Genomic DNA, 20496 nt, shown 5'->3' on the forward strand with positions numbered 1-20496 from the left:
CATGAGTAAACAGGACATATAACATGATCATCACACAAACACTTAGAGGCATTGGACATCATTAGGCATGGAAATCACATAGCATAAAACAGACAATCAAATGTGTGACAAAAATTGTCACACCAAGTTAGCATGAGCATAAAATAGAATGGGAGCATGGGAAAAATCTCAAACCAAAGCCAAAATGTCACACAACATGTCTAGAATTCACATACAAAATTTCAGAAGCATTGAATCATTTTTGAGCATTTTATGATGAAAGGAACAAGGCAAAGTCAATCATGTATACATGTGCAATCACCCTAGGACAAATCATTTTTTAAGCCAGGCACAACTTGCAATTTAATGATCATAAAAAAGTAGACAGAATGAGGATCATGATGCAAAAAATTGGAGATCAATTGGATTATTTTTCATTTTTAAATGATTTTTTGAAGTTGATAGAAAAATTGAAATTAAAACATGAAGCATGGCATGAAAATGTGAAGGAAAGGTAGAAAAATGCAAGGCAATTGGAAAGTGACTTCGCCCGGTATCGAACCAGGGACGATTTTGAATCCTCAAACGCGCGCTTCCAAAACGCTGGCGTTTTGGTATTTCCCTAAGCCATGCAGCGTATGTCTAGTTTCGTAGCTAATTTGAATTACACATGCAAATTTCGTAGCTAAATGGAAGCAGAGTCCTAGCAATTCTGGAAAACACATGAGTTCATGCATGGACGATGAAGATCATGAAGATCTTCATATGAAAATTTCCAGAAAATAAAAAATGTTCCAGAAATTGATAAAACCTACACCATTCAACTCGTCCTTCCATGTACATCAAAAATCAAGCAAGGATTCATGCCAACACATCAACACAAACACGGATCGAAGGAATCAAAAATTGACATCAAAACTTTAATTGAACATAACTTTGTGTATAGGGCACCAAATCACTCGAATTTTACATCAGCATCATCACCAAACCATGATCTACACAAATATCACAAGGATTTTGAGAATTATTGAGATCAAAAAACTGACCTCTTGATGAACAGAACTGGATTCAGCTTGCTTCAAGGCTTGTGATGCTCCAGAACTCTTCCAATATGCTTAGTGAGGTGAATGATGATGCAATTGAAGCTCAAGGATGCACGAAACCAGCTTAATCTTCAACTGCCATGGAACCTTCAAGCTTCAAATCCAGCTCAATATGCCACGATTTCTCTTGATTCCACGTCCAAACCTTCTCAACAATACTTCAGGATGATGAATTGATCAATAGAAAGTGTTCATGTATGAAGAAATTTGGAAAAAGTTTGAGAGAAAATTTTTGAGAATTTTGTGATTGTAGATCTGAAAATGTGCTAATGATCAAAAACAGTTATGATTATCCCTTTATACCTCATGCTAATCATGTTTAGATCATGTTTAAGCCAAAGCCAAAGGTGATTAGCAAGTTGGAAGGCGTTTGTGCAAAAATGATTTTTCACCTCACATGCGTGCCATGCACGTGAACAGTACTAGTTCTGGCCCAAAACTCCCTTAAAATGAATCCATGCACATATTAGAATTGGTTTGGTATGCTCATGATCAACAAAAATGAGTTTATGAAATTTTCTTCCAAAAGCTTCATGAGTGAGCACATGCCTATGCAAATGAAATTCATGTCAAGTAATGGTATGCTTGGAAAGTACATGTTATAAGGATCAAAATGCAAAAAGAACCACTCATTTTGGAGTTTTGGTTTGAAAGTTATGTCCATTTGAATTTTGAAACACAATTTGCCATGATTAGACCATAACTCCACAACCACACATGAGAAACCATGATCTTGGACTTTTTGGAAATGGGAGAGAAAGATATTCAACTTGCATGTTGGACAAAATTCTATTTGAAGCTTTCTTGATGATGTAATCTTGAGTTGAAGTTGGACTAAAACCTTTCCATTTTTGGCAATTTCAAATTACAGGTCACTTGCTATTTTTGGAAAGTCTTGATCTGACTCCAAATTCTTCAATGTTGATGTTTGAAATGTCAAATGAGACTTGTTTGAACATGAATGAAGTATCTCTAACCACTTCCCACCTTCAAATCCACAATTGACTGTGCATTTGACTTTTGTTGACTTTCATGGGCCTCAGATGATTTGATCATGCACTGATGAGTTCTGAGCTTTCAACACTTGGCCAAGCTCTTTCAAAGTGATCCTTGATTCATATGAACTCATTGTACCAACCCTAGGGCTTTGATATCATAGAAAATTCTCTTGTTGCCTTGCACAGTTGAATCTCCTAACCAGTCTTGCCTGATGAGATGTAATGAACTATGCAATGACAATGCAATGTTAATGTGATGTTAATGACCTAAAAATGAAATGTATGTACAAATGGGAGGTGCAAATTTGAGGTGCTACAGCCGGGTGCACCAGAATGGAACTCGCACTTGACGTTCTCATCATAACTTGCCGGCCTCTGATCTAGTATTACCGGAACCAACGTCCTCTGCTGAACCAACCCAAGATCCTTCAACCTCTTAAACAGAAAGGCATACGTCACGGGTGGCCTATCAAACTGATGATCTTCCATCCTTCTTCTCACTTTGTACCCAGCTTTCTGTGTTCTCTATTGAGGTGACTGTTGTTCCCCTACCGTGTCCCCCTCGAGCATACACATCACTCGATTCACCCTTCTTCTTGCGCTGACCATTACCAAAGGGCTTCTTTTCTCTAGACGATGGAGCATTTCCCTGTATTTTCCCCATTCTCAGCGAGCTTTCAATCCTCTCCACCTTCTCGGCGATTGCTTTCTGCCCCAAGGCGAACCCTTGCATGACGTTGATCAACTCACTCATCTTCTCTTTCAGCTCGAGAATGTCAACGTTGGGTGGATCCATCAGTTTAGGTTTGTTGCGTCTGGTAGGGTATCTGTGCGGACGAGCTACGTGCAAAGGAATGACTCGGCGTGCGCGAGCAATGATTCCTAAGACAATCAAACATGTTAGAAACCGACACCTGCAAAATAGAAGACAAGTTATTATGACTCACACATGAATGCAATGTCTATCCGTATGAGGAACACTCTGTCTTTCGATTCTGGCTTCATTGAGACGGATAATATTTCGACAACAACATTCTGACATCAGGATGTCTCTCAACCAGAATCTCAATCAAGAATGTCCCCGGCATATGGATAAACATGAGTTAGATGCGGATAAATGCAAAATGGGAACGATGCAGATGCATGAATGCAATGCATGGTGCCATCCTCCAAGTCATCTGAACACCGACTGTACTGGATTCCGGTCTCTGAACTGATCATAACCATCTAAGGGACCGAGTAACCACAAATCCAACTCGGGGGTTTCGAAATAAACGGAACTAGAGGATATATCACCATCATCACCAGAAAGCCACCGAACGGATAACAACAAGATCCTCTGAACAAGTAACCTCAAATCCAACTCAGGGAATCCGAAATAAACGGAACTCGCTGATAAATACCACAGACAGAACTCCGGCGTCCCAGAAATAAACGTCCATAAATCCAACTGAACCAAAGTCACCATCACAGAATCGCCAACAGAACCTGTATCTGTAAGAATCAAACCCCTCCCCTCACAGGTGAATTCTAATAAGGTCATCCTAAGGCGGATAATGGTCTCGACAATCGGACAAGATACTCAACGGGTTTGCCCTTTCGGGTGTGCCGTGCAGCTCTCATAAGATCATCTAAACCAAAGATCCGAGAAAGAACGGTCACCGAAGTCAACAGCTCCAAAGAGATAAATCAACCATAGTGGAGACTCCACCAGGAATAGCTCTCTCAAAAGAACCTCGTCCGGTTGTGGTATGTCACGTCGCAACAACATGTTAATCCAACATGTGAGGAGACGTGAGACCACGCTAATCCTAGGTGTATACTCGGGCTTTGGGTTTTAGCCCCACTCAGAACACCCACCCCAAATCAAAGGAACCACACCTGTCCAGAATCCAACACAATGATAAAATGATGCATGCAAACATATATGCAAATATATACAGTCATAGTATAATAATCACAAATGCCATAAATAAGCAGTAAAAACAACCCAAATTACTCTAAAACTACGCTAGAGAGCGCTAGGATTGACTCGCTTAGGGAAGATGGACCAGCAAGAGGTCAACTTGTGTCCCCGGCAGAGTCACCAGCTGTCGCAACGCGAAAAACAACCGGCGGGAAAAATACAGAGTCGCCACCGACGCTATTCATCCTATGACGGAAAGGGAGCGTAGGACTAACCTAAGAAAGGGAAAGGAACGGTCTTACGACTAGAGATTGCAAGGTACGGGAGTCGGTTACGCAACGGAAAGGTATTAGCACCCTTCACGTCCGCTGTACTCGATGGGATCCACGCTCAAAAGAATAGGAAAAGAATAGAATAAGCTTGCTAATAAACTGCTCAAAGAAACTGCACAAGCTGGAAGGATAAAACAGGTGAAAGAAGACGGAGGAAGTGGACTCGACAGGATGTTGCATCCTGGGCCTACGTAGTTTGTTAGAAACAAACATCAGAGTCAACGTAGTTCGAGGAAAGGGAGACAAGCTCGCTAAGACATCGCGTCATATGCCTACGTATCTTCTCTATTCAGAGAAGAATCAGAGCACTCGTAGCTTGGCTAACGCACGCCAAAACAAGACACCAAAAAGAGACGCTGAGACGTCAAAAGAAACACACAACAGGAAACAGAGTGCCAATACATGGACTTACACCCGACTCCTAACAACAAAAAGGAAACAGAATGCCAATACATGGACTTATATCCGACTCCAAACAAACAAACAAGGAAATAGAATGCCAATACATGGGCTTACATCCGACTCCAGACAATAACAAACAAGGAAACAGATTGCCAATACATGGGCTTACATCCGACTCCAAACAATAACAAACAAGGAAACAGAATGCCAATACATGGGCTTACATCCGACTCCAAACATTAACAAACGCTAACCAGCGAACACCAAAGGAAAAGGTTCTCCGTGCGAACCCCAACAAAGTAACCAAATATCCAAAGATGAACCCCAAATGAGTGATAACCGTCACAAATGAACCCCAATGTGAACCCCAAATGAATATCAATCATCACAAATAAACCCCAAGTGAGTGACAACCGCCACAAATGAACCCCAAAGATGATAATCATCATCACGAATGAAACCCCATAAGGTATAAACATACCACACAGGATCACGCTGAACGAACAAATACTCACACCAAAACAAAGAAGAGGGGGAACACACACAAGACAACACAGCAAAAGAGAAAAGGGTGACACACATAGACTCAAAAAAAGAAAAGGGTGACACACATAGACTCAAAAAAAGAAAAGGGTGACACACATAGACTCAAAAAAAGAAAAGGGTGACACACATAGACTCAAAAAAGAAAAGGGTGCCCGGAGAGATCTCGCTCAATCTCCTGCCTACGTATCTCATCTGGTATGAGAATCAGGGTGACGTAGTTCCCCTTAACAGGGGAGAAACACTCTCCTAACCAGAGACCAGGGAAACAACGAACTAATAGGGAGACTAAGACTCGAGCCTAATAGTTGTCATGCAATCCATAATCCCTAAGTTGAGGTCTCTAATCATGCATCCTACTCTCTCAGAAATCAAACATACAACTCCTACAGAAATGGAGATGAGAAGAGGAAAGCAACTAAACACACCGACATAAGTGAACAAGCATCACTCACTATATCCACACAAGAGGCCCAAACAATGGGTAGGCTTTAGTCAAGAGGGGTCATATCAACCTCGACAAACAAGCCTAACTGAACAAGGGTATTTTGTAGCTCTTAACCACTAACATTGAACGTTAGGGTGAGCAGATCAAAATGGTAATGAGGATGAGACCTCATGCTCTTAATCCTGGCCAGGGTGAGCTCAATGACAATGAAAGCATGGGGATCCAGAAAGAGGGACCCTATTCCACTTGACAGACACTGGACAAAGATCTTGGGTACATGTTCAAGAGCATCAGCACGTAGTGCGAGCATAAAGAACGACTCACTGAATAAAATGGGATTGGCTATTAATCCCTTCTATCTGTCAATTGCCTCAATTTGGAGGTCTTATCAGGTAGCACATGCCTCATCTTGGAGGTCTTTGGCACAATCTGTAAACAAACACAAACAGAGCCTCTTAAGGAGGACTTGCCAGCAAAATGCCTGCCAAAAAGGTGACAGGACTTCCAGACTACATGGAGTAAGAAGGTAACTACCTAAGTGGTGTATCAACCACAATCCAAATCTCAAGCAAGAGCTAAAAGCAAGCAACTAATGTACCTGTACAAAAGCTAAACAGTTAATATTGCATTCAGAAAACCAACAGACAAACAGTGGAACCATTCAACAGTTTTACAATGCAAAGCACAAGTGCAAGCACTCAAATGAGTTCATCACATCAATTGACCTACAAAACAACAATAGTTAGTACTCAAAGGTATTTGCATCTCACAAAGTGAGATCAAACCCAACCATCAATGCTAAAAGTCCAAACCTGAAACACAAAGCACAATTAGTTTATGTACAAAACACTAGTACAAAGACTAAGTTCAAAACCAAATCAAATGATTAAAACAGAACCCAATCTTTCATATATGGCATATTCAAACATTCAATAAAATGTCCTCAAAAGGACCAACACCAATTCATAAAGCAAGTAGCTCAAATAATCAATGTAAAGCAAAGGCAACAACAATGCATCAAAATGGACCTCCAACTTAGAAAATCCCAATCAAAGCAGAAATGCATGCAATGATCATGATATTTTTTATGCGAGTTTCTCATGATATGAACAATTAATGTGCAAAAAATCAAATCCAGAAGAGTTCAAATGATGCATGGACAAAAATGCACAAATGCAATGCCCAAAATGTGACACAAATTGTCACATACATCTTCATGTGTCAAAAGCAATGCTAGCATATGATAAAAAATTCAAACCAATGCTCAACAATTCATATCACATGTGAAGATCAATCATACAAAAAATCAGACCAATTGGATCAATCATGAAGATTTCACAAAGCAATGAGCATACCATATCAATTTGGCATAAAGTTCAATCAAAAATTCCAAAATAAAAATCCAGAAACAAACAATTCATGAAAATATTCCTATAAAAAACTAGACATTAAATCAAATCTATGAAAAAAAATTGGAGTCAATTTGGAGCATTTTTCTATTTTTTATGATTTTTTAAGATAAGCAAATAAAAATGCAATAATATGGAAATTTGGAGGGAAAGGCATTATTTAAAATAAACTCAGATTAAACCACATCCACATGATCAAGCGTGAAAAATAGATCAACGGATTATATTCAAAAGGCCAAAATGCACAACATCACTAATTGACATGGCAGCACACATCAGCAGGTCAATGGCACACAAGGCAAGTCAACGCAATTAGAGCCAATGGTTCTCACACGCTAGCACACACATCAGCCTCCACGCAAGCTAAACGAAACGAAGCGTTTCATTAATCCTAATCACTAGCACGCTCATCAGTCAAGGCAAATGTGGCATCAGTCAAAGCGAGCATAGCCAAACAATTGGACACGGAAGCGCGTACGTGGAGAAAATGTGGCACAAACCCTAGGAAGTTGCAGACGGCGGAAACAACCGTCTTCTCCGGCCGTCTCTGGCGGAGCTCCAACAAAAAAAATTCCAGAATCAAGCAAATCGTATACCATTCGAAAGATCTTCTCATGCACAATCCAAATCCATAATCAAAACATCCTAATTCTTCCTAACATGCACGGATCGAAGCAAAACATTATGGAGATCAAAAATTCTAGTTCATCATACAAGCTCATTTCTCATCCAAATCAAGATCTAAACCTATCAGCATGCTCAGCACAAAGAGATCTACATATTCATGTACATAAAATAGCAAAAGGATAGGATCAATTTCAACCTACTTGGAAATGCAGTCCTCTAAATTCGCGTGATCAAGCTTTCACAATCTCCATATCTACTCCACTGAACCTCTATTGAAGCTTTATGCACAAAGAAGCAATTGAAAACACTCGAATCCAACTCAATTTCAGAAATCCTTTGCCATGGTGAAGCACACGATCTGCTCAAAATCAAGCTCAATTGTCCAAAACAGAGGTTGAATCTTGATCAATGAAGGATGATGATCAAGATTATGCAAAGAAATTTGGTGTTTGTGTGGAGAATTTGAAGTTTCGAAGAGAGAGAAAAATGGAGGGAAACTTGAATTTTTGATCTGAATTTTCTGTTATGAGCAATTGCAGTTAGGGTTTGCTATTTATATGATCCACTAATCACACTGAAATCAAAATTAGGCTTGTGCTAATCATGATTAAGGAGTTATAAGGCAAATTGTAAAAAACGCACATGGAGCTAGCATGGCCAATCCACACGTGCACTTGCTCATGTAAAGCTTGGATTTCACTTAAAATCAACCAAGGATCATCATGGAATTGTTGGTTTGCTTGTACCATAAGCCAATTTTGAATTATAAAATTTCCCTCCAAAATGAACATGAATGGAATAGTGAGCATACAAGCTTCTCTCATGCATGGCAATGGTTCATTTGAAATGTATTGGTCATGAGGAGTATTTTTCAAAAAGAATGGACCAATTTGGAGTTTTGTATCAAAAGTTATGTCACTTGGAACTTCCATGCACACCTTGTGATCCTTTGGCTATAACTTCTCAACCAATCATCATATGGACATGATCTAGGACTTTTTGAAAATGGAAGACAAAGATCTACAACTTTCATGTTCACCAAAAATCCATTTGAAGCTTATTTGATGTTGATAAGTCAAGTTGAATGTGGACCAGAAACTTGCCATTTTTGGAAACTTGAAATTACAGGTCACTTTCCATTTTTGGAAACTTTTGCCATGACTTCAAAATCTTCAAGATAGATGTTTAGAATGACAAATGGACTTTGTTTGAACATGACTGAGGTGTCTCAACTCACTTCCCCACCTCATAGTCCTCAGATCTTGCACAATTAACTTTTGTGGTCCTCAGATGACCTTGAAATGCCCTGATCAGCTTGCACCTCCACCACTTGGGGAAATTACTCAGAAATGAAACCCTAGCTCATATAAGCTCCTCACAATAATCATGTGATCCTCTTTATCATCAAATACCTTATTTCTTTTAGAAGCCCTGGTGTAGCACCTCAAATTTGCACCTCTCATTCATGCATTCATTTCATTTTTAGGTCATTAATATTGCATATGGCATTGCATCATATCAACAAGCACTGGCATCAGGAGAATTCATCAGTGCAAAGAGAGCAAGTTTTCCTTGATATGAAGGCCACATGGTCTGTTTTGAAGAGCTTATATGAGTCAAGGTTCATTTTGAAGCAACTTTGCCAAGTGTTAGAGGCTCAAAGTCATCAGTGCATTGCCAGGTCATCTGGGGCGCATAAAAGTCAACTGAAAGTCAAATGAGGGCTATGAGGTGGATAAATGGTGTGATACACTTCATTCATATCCAAAAGAGGTTTATTCATCATGTCAAACATCTACATTGAAGATTTTGAAGTCAAATCAAAAGTTTCCAAAAATGGAAAGTTTTTGGACCATATTCAACTTGACTTTGCAACATCAAAGAAGCTTCAAATGAAATTTTGGTAAACATGAAAGTTGAAGATATTTCTCTCCCATTTCCAAAAAGTCCAAGATCATGAGCATATGATGAATGGTTGAGAAGTTATGAGCAAATGATCACCAAGTGTGCATGAAACTTCAAAGTGCCATAACTTTTGATCCAAAACTCCAATTTAGGCCACTCTTTTTGCAAATTGCATGTCATGACCTATATTTTCCAAACCTATCTTTGCATTGCATGAAATCACTTCACATGATCATTGGTGCATGCATGAGTATTTTGGAGGGAAAATGAAGAATTTAAATTTGGTGCATCATACATGCAAAATTCCAATCCAATTGTGTTCATGAAAAGATTTTGAATGGTTTTACACACTAACATGCTACTGTTCACGTGGGATTGAGCCATGCACCACACATTTTGCAATTGTGCATAACACCTCATTTCTCATTAAATTTCCATTAGCCAAGCTTAAGTATCATTAGCAAAGTAATTAACATGTCATATAAAAGGCTAATCATAACAGAATAGTTCAGTTTTTACAAGTTCTAGATCTAGAATCTCATTTCCCTCCAAATTTTCTCTCAATTGAAACTTCAAATTTTTGCACACAACTCATTGATTTTACTACATAATTGTGTCCATTGAGTGTGATTGATGAAGAATCAAGCATTGATTTGAAGATTTTGGCCAAGATTCGTGCACATCAAGCTCATGAAGATGAACATGGAAGTGGAAATTTGAGCTAGATCCAAGCCTTTTCAAGCTTCAATTCGTGCATAAAGATTCACTACAAGGTTGATAGAGGAGATCTGGAAGATTTAAGCTCTTGAATTCACTGTTTTCATCCACTGCTCTTCAAGAAGGTTGGAAATCGAATCTCTTAATTCTTCATTTTATGCACATGATATTGTAGATCTTTCAATGCTGATGATGCTGATGCTTTTAGAATTTGAAATGGATGAATATTGAGTGAGTTAGGTTGAGTTGAAGTTTTGTTGTACATTATGTTTTCCTTCGATTCGCTTTACTCAGTTAGAATTAGGCTTAGAAAATGTTAGATTCGTGTTCCTGGCATCGAGACGGTTTCAATGATGTATATCTTGCTTATTTCTGGAAAATATTTTGAGCGCCTCCGCCGGTCTCGCCGGAGAAGAAGGCTGAGCTCCTCCCCCAGCCGCCGTCTGCAAAAGAGCTAGGGTTTATCCCTGTCACTGCCACACGTGCGTCTTCATGGCGAAATGATAGGCTATGGTTCTGTTGACCGGTTCCACGCATGCATTGACTCTGAGTTGGCTTGCCAACTCATTTAATGAAACGGCAGTGTTTTGATCCAAACGCTACCATGACCTTGAATGCATTGGTTCGATTCCCTGGCATGTTGCTTTTGATTTATTTTCTCATGCGCTTGTTTTCACCATGCAAACCCCGGTTCGATACTTGGTTATGTTACTTTGTGAATTAATTTTTTGCCAGCGCTTCTATTAACCTCATGGTCCTGTGTTCAACACCTTGCTACAACAATTTCTGATTTAATTTTCATGCGCCTCATTTAACCTCATTGTCCTGAGTTCAACACTCACCTCCAGCATATTTTCAAATTTAATCAAACCATTTTATTTCCCTCCATATTTTCTCATACATTTTATTCATATTTGGCCATATTATTTCATGTTAATTCAAAAAATCATAAAAAATAGCATATAAATCCAAATTGCGTCCAAATTTTTTTCACTTGTTTGTATTGATGTCTTTTATTTTTAGATTACATTTGTGTGATTTGAATGGTTCTGGTTTTTTAATTGAGATTGATTGCTTGAACATAATGCATATGTGATATGTTGTGCTATTTGACTTGTGAAATGCTCATACTTTCTCCAATTGCCTTGAAATTTAACATGCTTGATCCTAACAAGTTGCCTGATTTTTGAGAATTGGTTTGGCATTTTTAGCATTTTTCATTTCTGTTTTGGACACATGAATGTATGGTGTGACAATGTGTGTCACACATTTGGATGATGATCTTGTTCATTTTCATATACATGTCAATTGATCTTTTCTGATTCCAATTTTTTGCATGATGCTTGTGTTTAACATGTTGGGCTTGCATATAAATTTTCATGATCATTGGATGTGTTTCTGATTTAATGTGCATTTTCTCATTTGCATGTCCAATTGTTGATTACATTGTGTGCCTTTGCCTTATCATGATTAGTTGATGACCTTGCCTTGTGATTTGGATTTGATCCTTTTTAGGACATATTCTTGCTTGATTAAATGAGCTTCATGTTGAAAATCAACTTCTGTTTTGACTTTTTGCTTTGCCTTTGACCCTAGTCTTGGTACTAGTGGTTTGTACTCACCATTTGAGCTTTCTATTTCAGGTTCAAGCATCCAATACTAATGGTTGATGTAATCTCATGACTTGAGATGTCAATTACATTGTGCACTAACCTTTGTTGTGTTGTAGGTCCCTTGGTGATGAACTCAATTGAGTTGTTTCCACTTAGGACTTGACTTGTGTACATATAGAACCACTGTTGACTGTCTGTTTGGTTTGTCTGGATACCATATTGACCTGTTTGACTTTTGTACAGGTACATTAGTCGCTTTTAGCTTATTGCTTGAGCTTTGCTTTGCTTGTGGTTGGTATACCACCTAGGTAATCATCCTCTAACTCCATGTAGTCTGGAAGCCCTGTCGTTTCTTTTGGCAGGCATTTGGCTGAAGTCCTCCTTAAGAGGCAATGACTGTGATTGTTTATATTTGTGCCATGTACTTGTTAAGTCCTCCTAAGTGAAGAGGCAATTGACAAATAGAAGGGATTAGCAATCAATCCCCTATTAATCGTTGAGTCGTTCATTATGCTCGCACTACGTGCTGATGCTCTTGAACCTAACCCAAGATCTTGTATATAGAGTCAGTCAAGTGGAGTAGGGTCCCTCATTCTGGATCCCCACGTTTTCATTGATTGAAGCTCACCCAGGCCCGGGTTAAGAGCTATGAGGTCTCATCCTCATTACCTTTCATCTGCTCACCCTGACGGTAAACGTCAGTGGTTAAGAGCCCTCAGATACCCTTCCAGTGTTAGCTTGTTTGTCGAGGTTGATATGACCCCTTGACTAAAGCCCAGCCTCGTATGAGCCGCTTGTTTGCATATAGTGTGTGATACCTGTTCACCTGTGCTTGTTTACTTGCTGTTTAGGCTAGCTTGCTTCCTATGCGAGTTAAGTTCTGATTGGAGACCTCAACTTAGGGATCGTTTGCATGACAACTTCTAGGCTCGAGTCGTAGTCTCCCTATTAGTTGTTATCTCCCTAGTCTCTGGTTAGGAGAGTTTTTTCCCTGTTAAGGGGAACTACGTCGCCCTGATCCTCATACCAGATGAGGTACGTAGGCAGGAGATTGAGCAGATCTCTCCGGGAACTCTTTTCTTTTTCCACCCTCTTGTGTGTGTGTTTGGAGTCTGATGTAAGTCCAGCCATTGGCATTCGGTTTCCTCGTTTGTGTTGTTTGTTTGGAGTCTGATGTAAGTCCATCTATTGGCATTCGGTTTCCTGTTTGTTTGTGTTTGTTCAGAGTCTGATGTAAGTCCAGCTATTGGCATTCGGTTTCCTGTTGGTGTTTGTTTGTTTTGACGCTTTAGCGTCTCCTTTCAGTGTTTTGTTTCGGCGTGCGTTAGCCGAGCTACAAGTGCTCTGATTCTTACTCTGGTTAGAGAAGATACGTATGCATAGGATGCGATGTCCTAGCGAGCACGTTTCCCATTTCCCCGAACTACGTTGACTCTGATGTTTGTTTCTGACAAACTACGTAGGCCTAGGATGCGACATCCTACCGAGTCACCTTCCTCCGTCTTCTTTCACCTGTGTTTTATTCTAGTTTATGCAGTCTTGAGCAGTTTGTTAGCAACCTTATTCTATTCTTTTGAGCGTGGATCCCGTCGAGTACGATGGATGTGAGGGGGTGCTAATACCTTCCCCTTGCGTAACCGACTCCCGTACCTAACAATCTTTGGTCGTAAGACCATTCCTTTCCTTTCTTAGGTTTACTTCGAGCGTTTCCTTTCCTTCCTTTGGGATAAATAACGCACGGTGGCGGCTTTGTGTCTTTTCCCGTCGGTTGTTTTTCGCGATGCGACACCTGGTTGAAAGAATGTCATTGATTAGGGTTGACCAGAGGTCAAAACCCTAATCCAAAGGAACTTGAGAATGAACAATGAAGCCCTGGAAGATGACATAACCATGATGATGGTAATATATCCTTACAAACAAGATAAAGCTCAAGACCTTTGAAGAACCAAAAACCCTAATTGAAGCCCATGCCCTCAGATGGTTGATCATCAATATAGAAACCCTTAGAATTGAATCATGTACCTTCTCCCTCTTTTGAAAGACTTTGGAGGATGATCTTCTTGTTTCCATATGATATGCAAAATGCAATGCCTAATGCTCTAAGCATGAAATGCAATGTGTCAAACTAGTCCCAAGAAGAGGAGGGAAAATTTTGAGGTGTTACACCTATGCAGCGTGAAGTTCAAGTCTCACTTAGAAGGTCAAAATATCTTTGGGAGAAGTCTGATAAACGTGGAGAATTCAAAAAGTGGCATTTGATTTTTTCATATGAGGAGTCATGAAGAAGGTAATCAACCAGTGGAAATTGGTCTATCCCAGAAAAAGTAGTAAGTTGAAGACAAAAGAAGGTGTTTTCTATTCATCTCTTGGAACTTGTGGTAGGAGTTCTGAGCTATCTATGGAAGATTATCTCTTGTAATGGGATGAGAATGTATATGTCCCAATTTGTGTCTGGTTTCTTTTGGATCAAGCTGGTGACTCAGTGATATCTGAAGATTATCAGATGGTGTTCCTTGTTATGCTATGAAGGATGTCCTAACTTATGTTAGAACATTTTGTGAAGTGGTTTTCTGTTCTGGTTAGAAGAGAGATTGACACAGAGTGTGGATGTGTTCAACCAAGAGGGTTGAACAGAGGGTGTGCTCTTGAAGACATGAAGATGCGTCTTATGTTTTCCATTCATCAAGTGGTCTGGGTTCTCTTTGAATCAGGAAGTATGTGAAGGTCCAACTTTGGGGTGTTGGATATGTTCATGTGTGATCTCCAAGCTTCAAGAGGAGAGTGTGTTGATCATGACAGGGGGAGTTCTGTCTTTATGCTGCAAGTAATCATCAAGCTTGTGGTCTATGTGTTCTCAGATAACAAGGTATGGCACCTTGTTAGTTATTGGGATGATGTGGTGTGTGTCAAGGCTGAGTGAGCAGAAGAATGTCTGACCAGATGTCATGACATTTCCTTGGACAATATTGGTATTTCCTTCTGAATCTTACAGTCATAAGGAAATATGGATGTTATGTGTCTCATTATGATTTATTAGAATGAGCCTGTGTGTTACAGTTGTGTGGTACAGGGGGAGTAACCATCTACTGTTGTTTGTGATGTTGGTTGTAGTGGTGCTAGATGTCAAGCTACCACTGGAGATAAGAAAGTGGTTTTGGGAAATGGTGATAGGGAGAATATATGAAGAATGAAGACAAAAGCCGTGTTGAATGTTAAGACATCGCTTGCAACGTGTCTGACAGCATTTATGAAATAGTCTACATGCATTGGAACTGTTGTTTCTGAAAAGAAACAGTCAAGAGCTATAAAAGGTATTCAAAGATAGTCTGGGATATTGTTGGTGATTCTCTGACTGATTCTCAGCAAATATTTATGGATCTTGACCAAGCATTTACTCCTACCGTTAATTCCTAAGCACAATCTGGCCTATTTAAAGGATGTATCAGCACTCCTCTTCTCACAAGAGCGACATTCCATTCCCTCTAAACCATGGGGTTTGTTAAGATTTGGGCATATTGCGCCTGGATCTGGTTTTGTGAAGGTTTCAGTTATAAATGTTTAGCTAAAAAGGGGGAGAGAAACATTGTCCTGAGAGTGTACCAGAAGCCAGCTGATTCTTGTAGCGAGCAGAAGTTGGGTTCAGGGACAAAAGTCACTAACTGGGTATATCACTTGTGTCTTGTGATCTGAGTTAAGAGGACAGTTGTGTCTTGTGATCTGAGTTACATTATCTATGTACTCAGCATTACATATTCTCCAGGAAGCTCTAATGTTGAGGGGAAGGGTTGTGATGCAGCTAATTCTTGTACAGCTTCTTCTTCATGTACACCAAAGTTGGTGTTGGTGATGGTGCAGACCCATATTGGGATGTGGTGTCTAGTGTATTGTTTATTTGTTTTAGCTAAAATTTGCCAAAGGGGGAGATTGTTAGTACCTTAGGATTGACATTAATTTTGTAAAACAAATAATGTAATCTCCTCTGTTGTTTTAATATGTTGGGTTGAAGAAGTTCAACATCTGGACCAACATGTCATGTAGGATGTCATAACATCGTGACTATGACATCACGCCTGTGTATAAAACTGAATTAGTTAATTCGGTTATGTGTTAACTGATTCAATATTCTGGGATTAGTTAGAATCCTATATGGCGTTATTTGTGGAGATCTTGAAGACTCAATCAGAATATTTGGTGAATATACAGTTTCCAAATATGGAGATATTTTAGGAAGTAAAAGATTGAAGACCTTGATTGTAGCAGAAGCAAGTTCAATTTGTTTAGCATTACATTGTATTTGAAGTGATAGGAATGGAAACTGGAGGTTTCTATCTAGGAGTTTCTAGGTATAGATTGCATTGGGTAGGGATTAAGTGAAGAGTTGTAAACGGGGGAGTTTAACTCTGAATTAATACTGCTGATAGTGGATCTTCTTCCTGGCTTGGTATGCCCCTAGAATAGGTGATGTTGCACCGAACTGGGTTAACAATTACTTGTGTTTTTACCTTCTGCACGTTATAATTCTGTCTGTTATAAAATAAGGTTAAACTGTAATGTTGTACCAGGTGATGTTCGAATTAATGTTGAGACATCATGCTGATAATTGTGCAGGCTCAACAGAAGTAAGTGCTCTGTTTGATCTCTGTTGTGTCTTTGTACCAGATGGACAGAATTGGGTGTTCTTCCATTCTAGGGTGATATAGTAGCAGATGTCGTGACATCTGTGAAAGTGTGCATATCAGTACTGGGTTTTAATTTGTATAGCTGTCTTGCTGTATTAGTAACAATGTTGGATCAGATGTCATTACTTGGAGTAGAACGTCTGAACTCTGACTACATAGGGGATAAAACAAAAACCATGTTCACATAACATAAATTACAAAATAGACTTCAAAAAGAAAATCTAGTAAATAGCAAAGAAAGTCCCAATGGAGTACAAATAATCCAAAAAAAACAGGAAAGAATCTACTTAAAAGAAAATACAAGACTATAGAATTTACCAAAAAGATAAGGAAGCTTTCTAGCATCCACAAGAGTGACGGATAGTTCACCAACAGAATCCATGTTTCCTTCTTGCATTTTCCATCTTTAACACCATCAGCGACGGGACCCACAGTGACAGGACCAACAACTTTTCCCTTCTAGAAGTCCAAAACAATTTTGTTTGGCCGTACAAATAGTCTAGGTAAATCTACTGTAAGAAGTTTCGTCAAAAACCTACAACAGAAAGGCCAGAATAATTACATTACAACTAATGACATGAAAAAAAAACCAATTTCCACAGCCAATCTAGAGATATTAGCCGTCGACTATTAATCAAATAAATATTTAATCTGGAGTATAAAAAGTTTCCAAAGTGTAGTTACTTTCTATAACTAGTAAAATTAGCATCAAATGCATGTTCTAATAATATTTTATAGATAGTAGTACCACTTTAAAAATGCATTCACACAAGTGTACACTCTACTTCACAAGCATCAATTGCAATGAGCTTATAAGTTATAACAGCTAAAAAAATAAATGGAACTTACATTGAGAGAACTGGAATTGCTGATCACGCCCAACAATGCACAAAAGAAGGAAAAAAAACAAAAAATGTCAGCAACAATATGTTAGATATTCTTCAAAAATATGTCTTTGAAATGCAAGGAAATGACATGTTACCTATGAAATATCAAAACAAACAAAAAAACTGTATATTATCAAATTAAAATACGAGACAGGAAATACACCATATCAAAACATTAAAAAAAAACACTAGTCTTAACCAAATAGATTAGGCTTTTGGGAGAGTAGTTTCTTCATATTATTGTATAAAAGCTTCTATGACCAAGTGATCCCAAATATAATCATTGCCACCGTAACTCTAAAAATAAAACTAAATAAATGTAAATGCAACATAGTTGTGCCTGTGTAATGTCCATAACATTACAAGAATCCTGCGTGTGGAGACACTTCGGTTCAACACTAATCAAGAGCCCTAACCTAACAAGTAACAACCTAACTATTTGGGAGAGTTGATTTGTGACACAGTGTTGGCAGCGAAAAGGGAGGATACATGGTTTAATTTGTTAAGTTGGCCATTAAGACTCCAATTTCATAAGTAAAGAAGGGGTATCAAACTAGTCTTTATAACCTTTTACAACAACCATACCAACCAACACATAACTCTCATCAGCATCAGGAATCATGTGCAAGTCCATTGTCAAAAGATGCATAGGGAAATGGCACAAAATTAACTCATTCATACAGTTATACTATTCTTTCTTTGTCAAACAGCTTTAAGAAGTAAGATAATATTCACTTGTTTTTGTGGTTAGCTATCACAATGGACCATGGTGTAGTGTAGATTATCAATTTTTATCGAGCAGACACAAGATGACATTCACAGCACATCTTGTTTTTGTAACTATTTTCTACAAAAGCTATGTTTCTAATTGATTTGCCTACAAAGTAACTCAGATCCAAGTAAATATAGATAATATAATTTCTAAGATTCACAAAAAAATGGCATACCCATTAAATTGAACAAACGGAATGGAGACAGCTCAAATTTGATCTTTGGAAGTGAAACAAAAGCCCACGAAGCAGCACCGACCCAAGGTTCTGTTGGTATTAGTCTCAATTTTACCCAAAGTTCACCGTCAATGTCAAAATCTCGAACACCAACAGGTACAACAATTGGAATAATACCAAATTTAAGAGAAAGACTTAACAGCGTGCGGGCACCTCCAGTATACCTAAGATATGATAAAAAGATATGATAAAAAACATTACCAGAACAACAATTCTAGTTCAAATGAAGCATACCAAGCTTAAAGATCAACTTTTTCAATATTTGATAGCGAATAGAACATTTAACTTAAACAAAGAAGAAAAACATAACTTATAGCAATTGAATAAAGCACAAGAGAAGAAAAACATACTGTAAATCATTGACACGCCGAGAAGTCCTTAACATTCCTAACAGATAAAGGTTCATCCCCTAATGAAAATTTCTTAATCTCAACTCTTTCAACATAATCAGGCTTCTCTAAATCATCAATAACAGGTTGAAGCAACCCAATAACCCAATTTTCAAGTCCACCTCTATAAACCTTCCACAACTTCCCCAAAACCATGTTCACCCATTCAACCGACTCTTTCCTCTGCAAATCCTTTTCCAAAAACAAAGAAAAACTAGTAGGCACTTGAGGCCACACACCACGAAAACTATCTTCACTACTACTAACTTTGTTTCTCCTTTTCCTAAAAGTCCACAATTTATCAAAAACAACACCAACAAAGAAAAAAAACACAAACAAACCAACAATGTTTCCGTTTATAGGAGGCGACGGAATCGGGTGAATCACACCCAACTGAGTTCTAAGCTTATCCACAATCGGATCCTCTTGAAAAGTAGTGAAGTTTGAACCCAATTGAACTTGTGAATCTTGCAACTTACCTTCTTCAAGTTCATCATTTGAAACCCTATTATCAAGTACGAAACTTTTAGCACCCCGTGTAGTGGAATTGGCGTTCCAATTAGTAGAACCTTGTTTGCGAATCGAAGAGGAGTGAATAATCCATTTTTTTCTTCGGAATTTTTGATTAAAACCATTTTCAAACGCAAATCAAACCTTGATCCATATCAAGTTCATTTTCAAAATCAAATCAAAACACTTAATCATTTCAAATATCTTTCATAAATAATATACAAAAGGAACGATTTGGTGTATATCACTATTTTCATCGGTTGTTTGGATATGAGTCATATAGCTTGACTATTTAAACATTTGTCATTGATTAAAAACTTATAACCTGATTCATACAAACCTCTTTCACAATCAAAATCCATTTCGCATCAAAAATCTTTTCGCAGCAAAATTGGATGCAAAAGGAATAGTTTGGTATATGCTTCTCTTTTCCCCGAGTACACAACATTTGTTGTATAGCTTGCTTGTTAAGTACTTGTCATTCATATCTAAACATTTCGCAATTAACCAGGAGAAAATGAACGGTTTGGTGTATACTACTATTTTCCCTAAGTGTTTGAATACGAGTCGTATAGCTCGACCATCCGAGCATTCGTCATCAACTAAAAAACATACTCAACCAATCAAATTTCATATATTCTGCCTTAGCGCGATGTCAAAACCTTTTCACAAACGAAAGATGATTCATTCATTCCGAGATGATGCAAACAAAGTTTCATTCTTACCATGCGCAAGAAGTTAGAACGCTTTCCACTATAATGCGGTGAAAATATAACTTTGTGAGATTCTAACTTATGTTATCCATTCTTACGCGATGTCGATGTTCACTTTTCCATGTTTTGGACAATAAAAAATTGTTTTCTTCTCGAATGCGACTAAGTAACTTTTGCTAAAATTGACCAAGCACACAAATATTTGCTAGCCGGAACTACATAGTCTCGAGTTCCCCATCGCACCTGGGGTTACATACGAGTAAAATTCAATGTCTCGTCGGATACCCTAATAAAAACATATTTCTAGTCCTATTCTTTTTCCCTTTTAA

General features: G+C 38.4%; 1 protein-coding gene and 1 pseudogene across 1 annotated transcript; both read right to left on the bottom strand.

The window, feature by feature from the left end:
* Positions 1-20496, bottom strand: part of LOC127080923 (uncharacterized) — a 100644-nt pseudogene that overhangs the window by 66707 nt on the left and 13441 nt on the right.
* Positions 16788-19714, bottom strand: LOC127085015 (uncharacterized). The gene is made up of 4 exons (XM_051025567.1): positions 18906-19714; positions 18496-18719; positions 17511-17529; positions 16788-17196 (listed from the first exon to the last, which is right to left on the bottom strand). Exons 1-4 carry the CDS (start codon positions 18959-18961, stop codon positions 17121-17123), a joined length of 375 nt encoding a protein of 124 aa, XP_050881524.1. The 5' UTR covers positions 18962-19714; the 3' UTR covers positions 16788-17120.

The sequence above is a fragment of the Lathyrus oleraceus genome, chromosome 5 (assembly GCF_024323335.1).
Source record: "Lathyrus oleraceus cultivar Zhongwan6 chromosome 5, CAAS_Psat_ZW6_1.0, whole genome shotgun sequence".
NCBI lineage: Eukaryota > Viridiplantae > Streptophyta > Magnoliopsida > Fabales > Fabaceae > Lathyrus > Lathyrus oleraceus.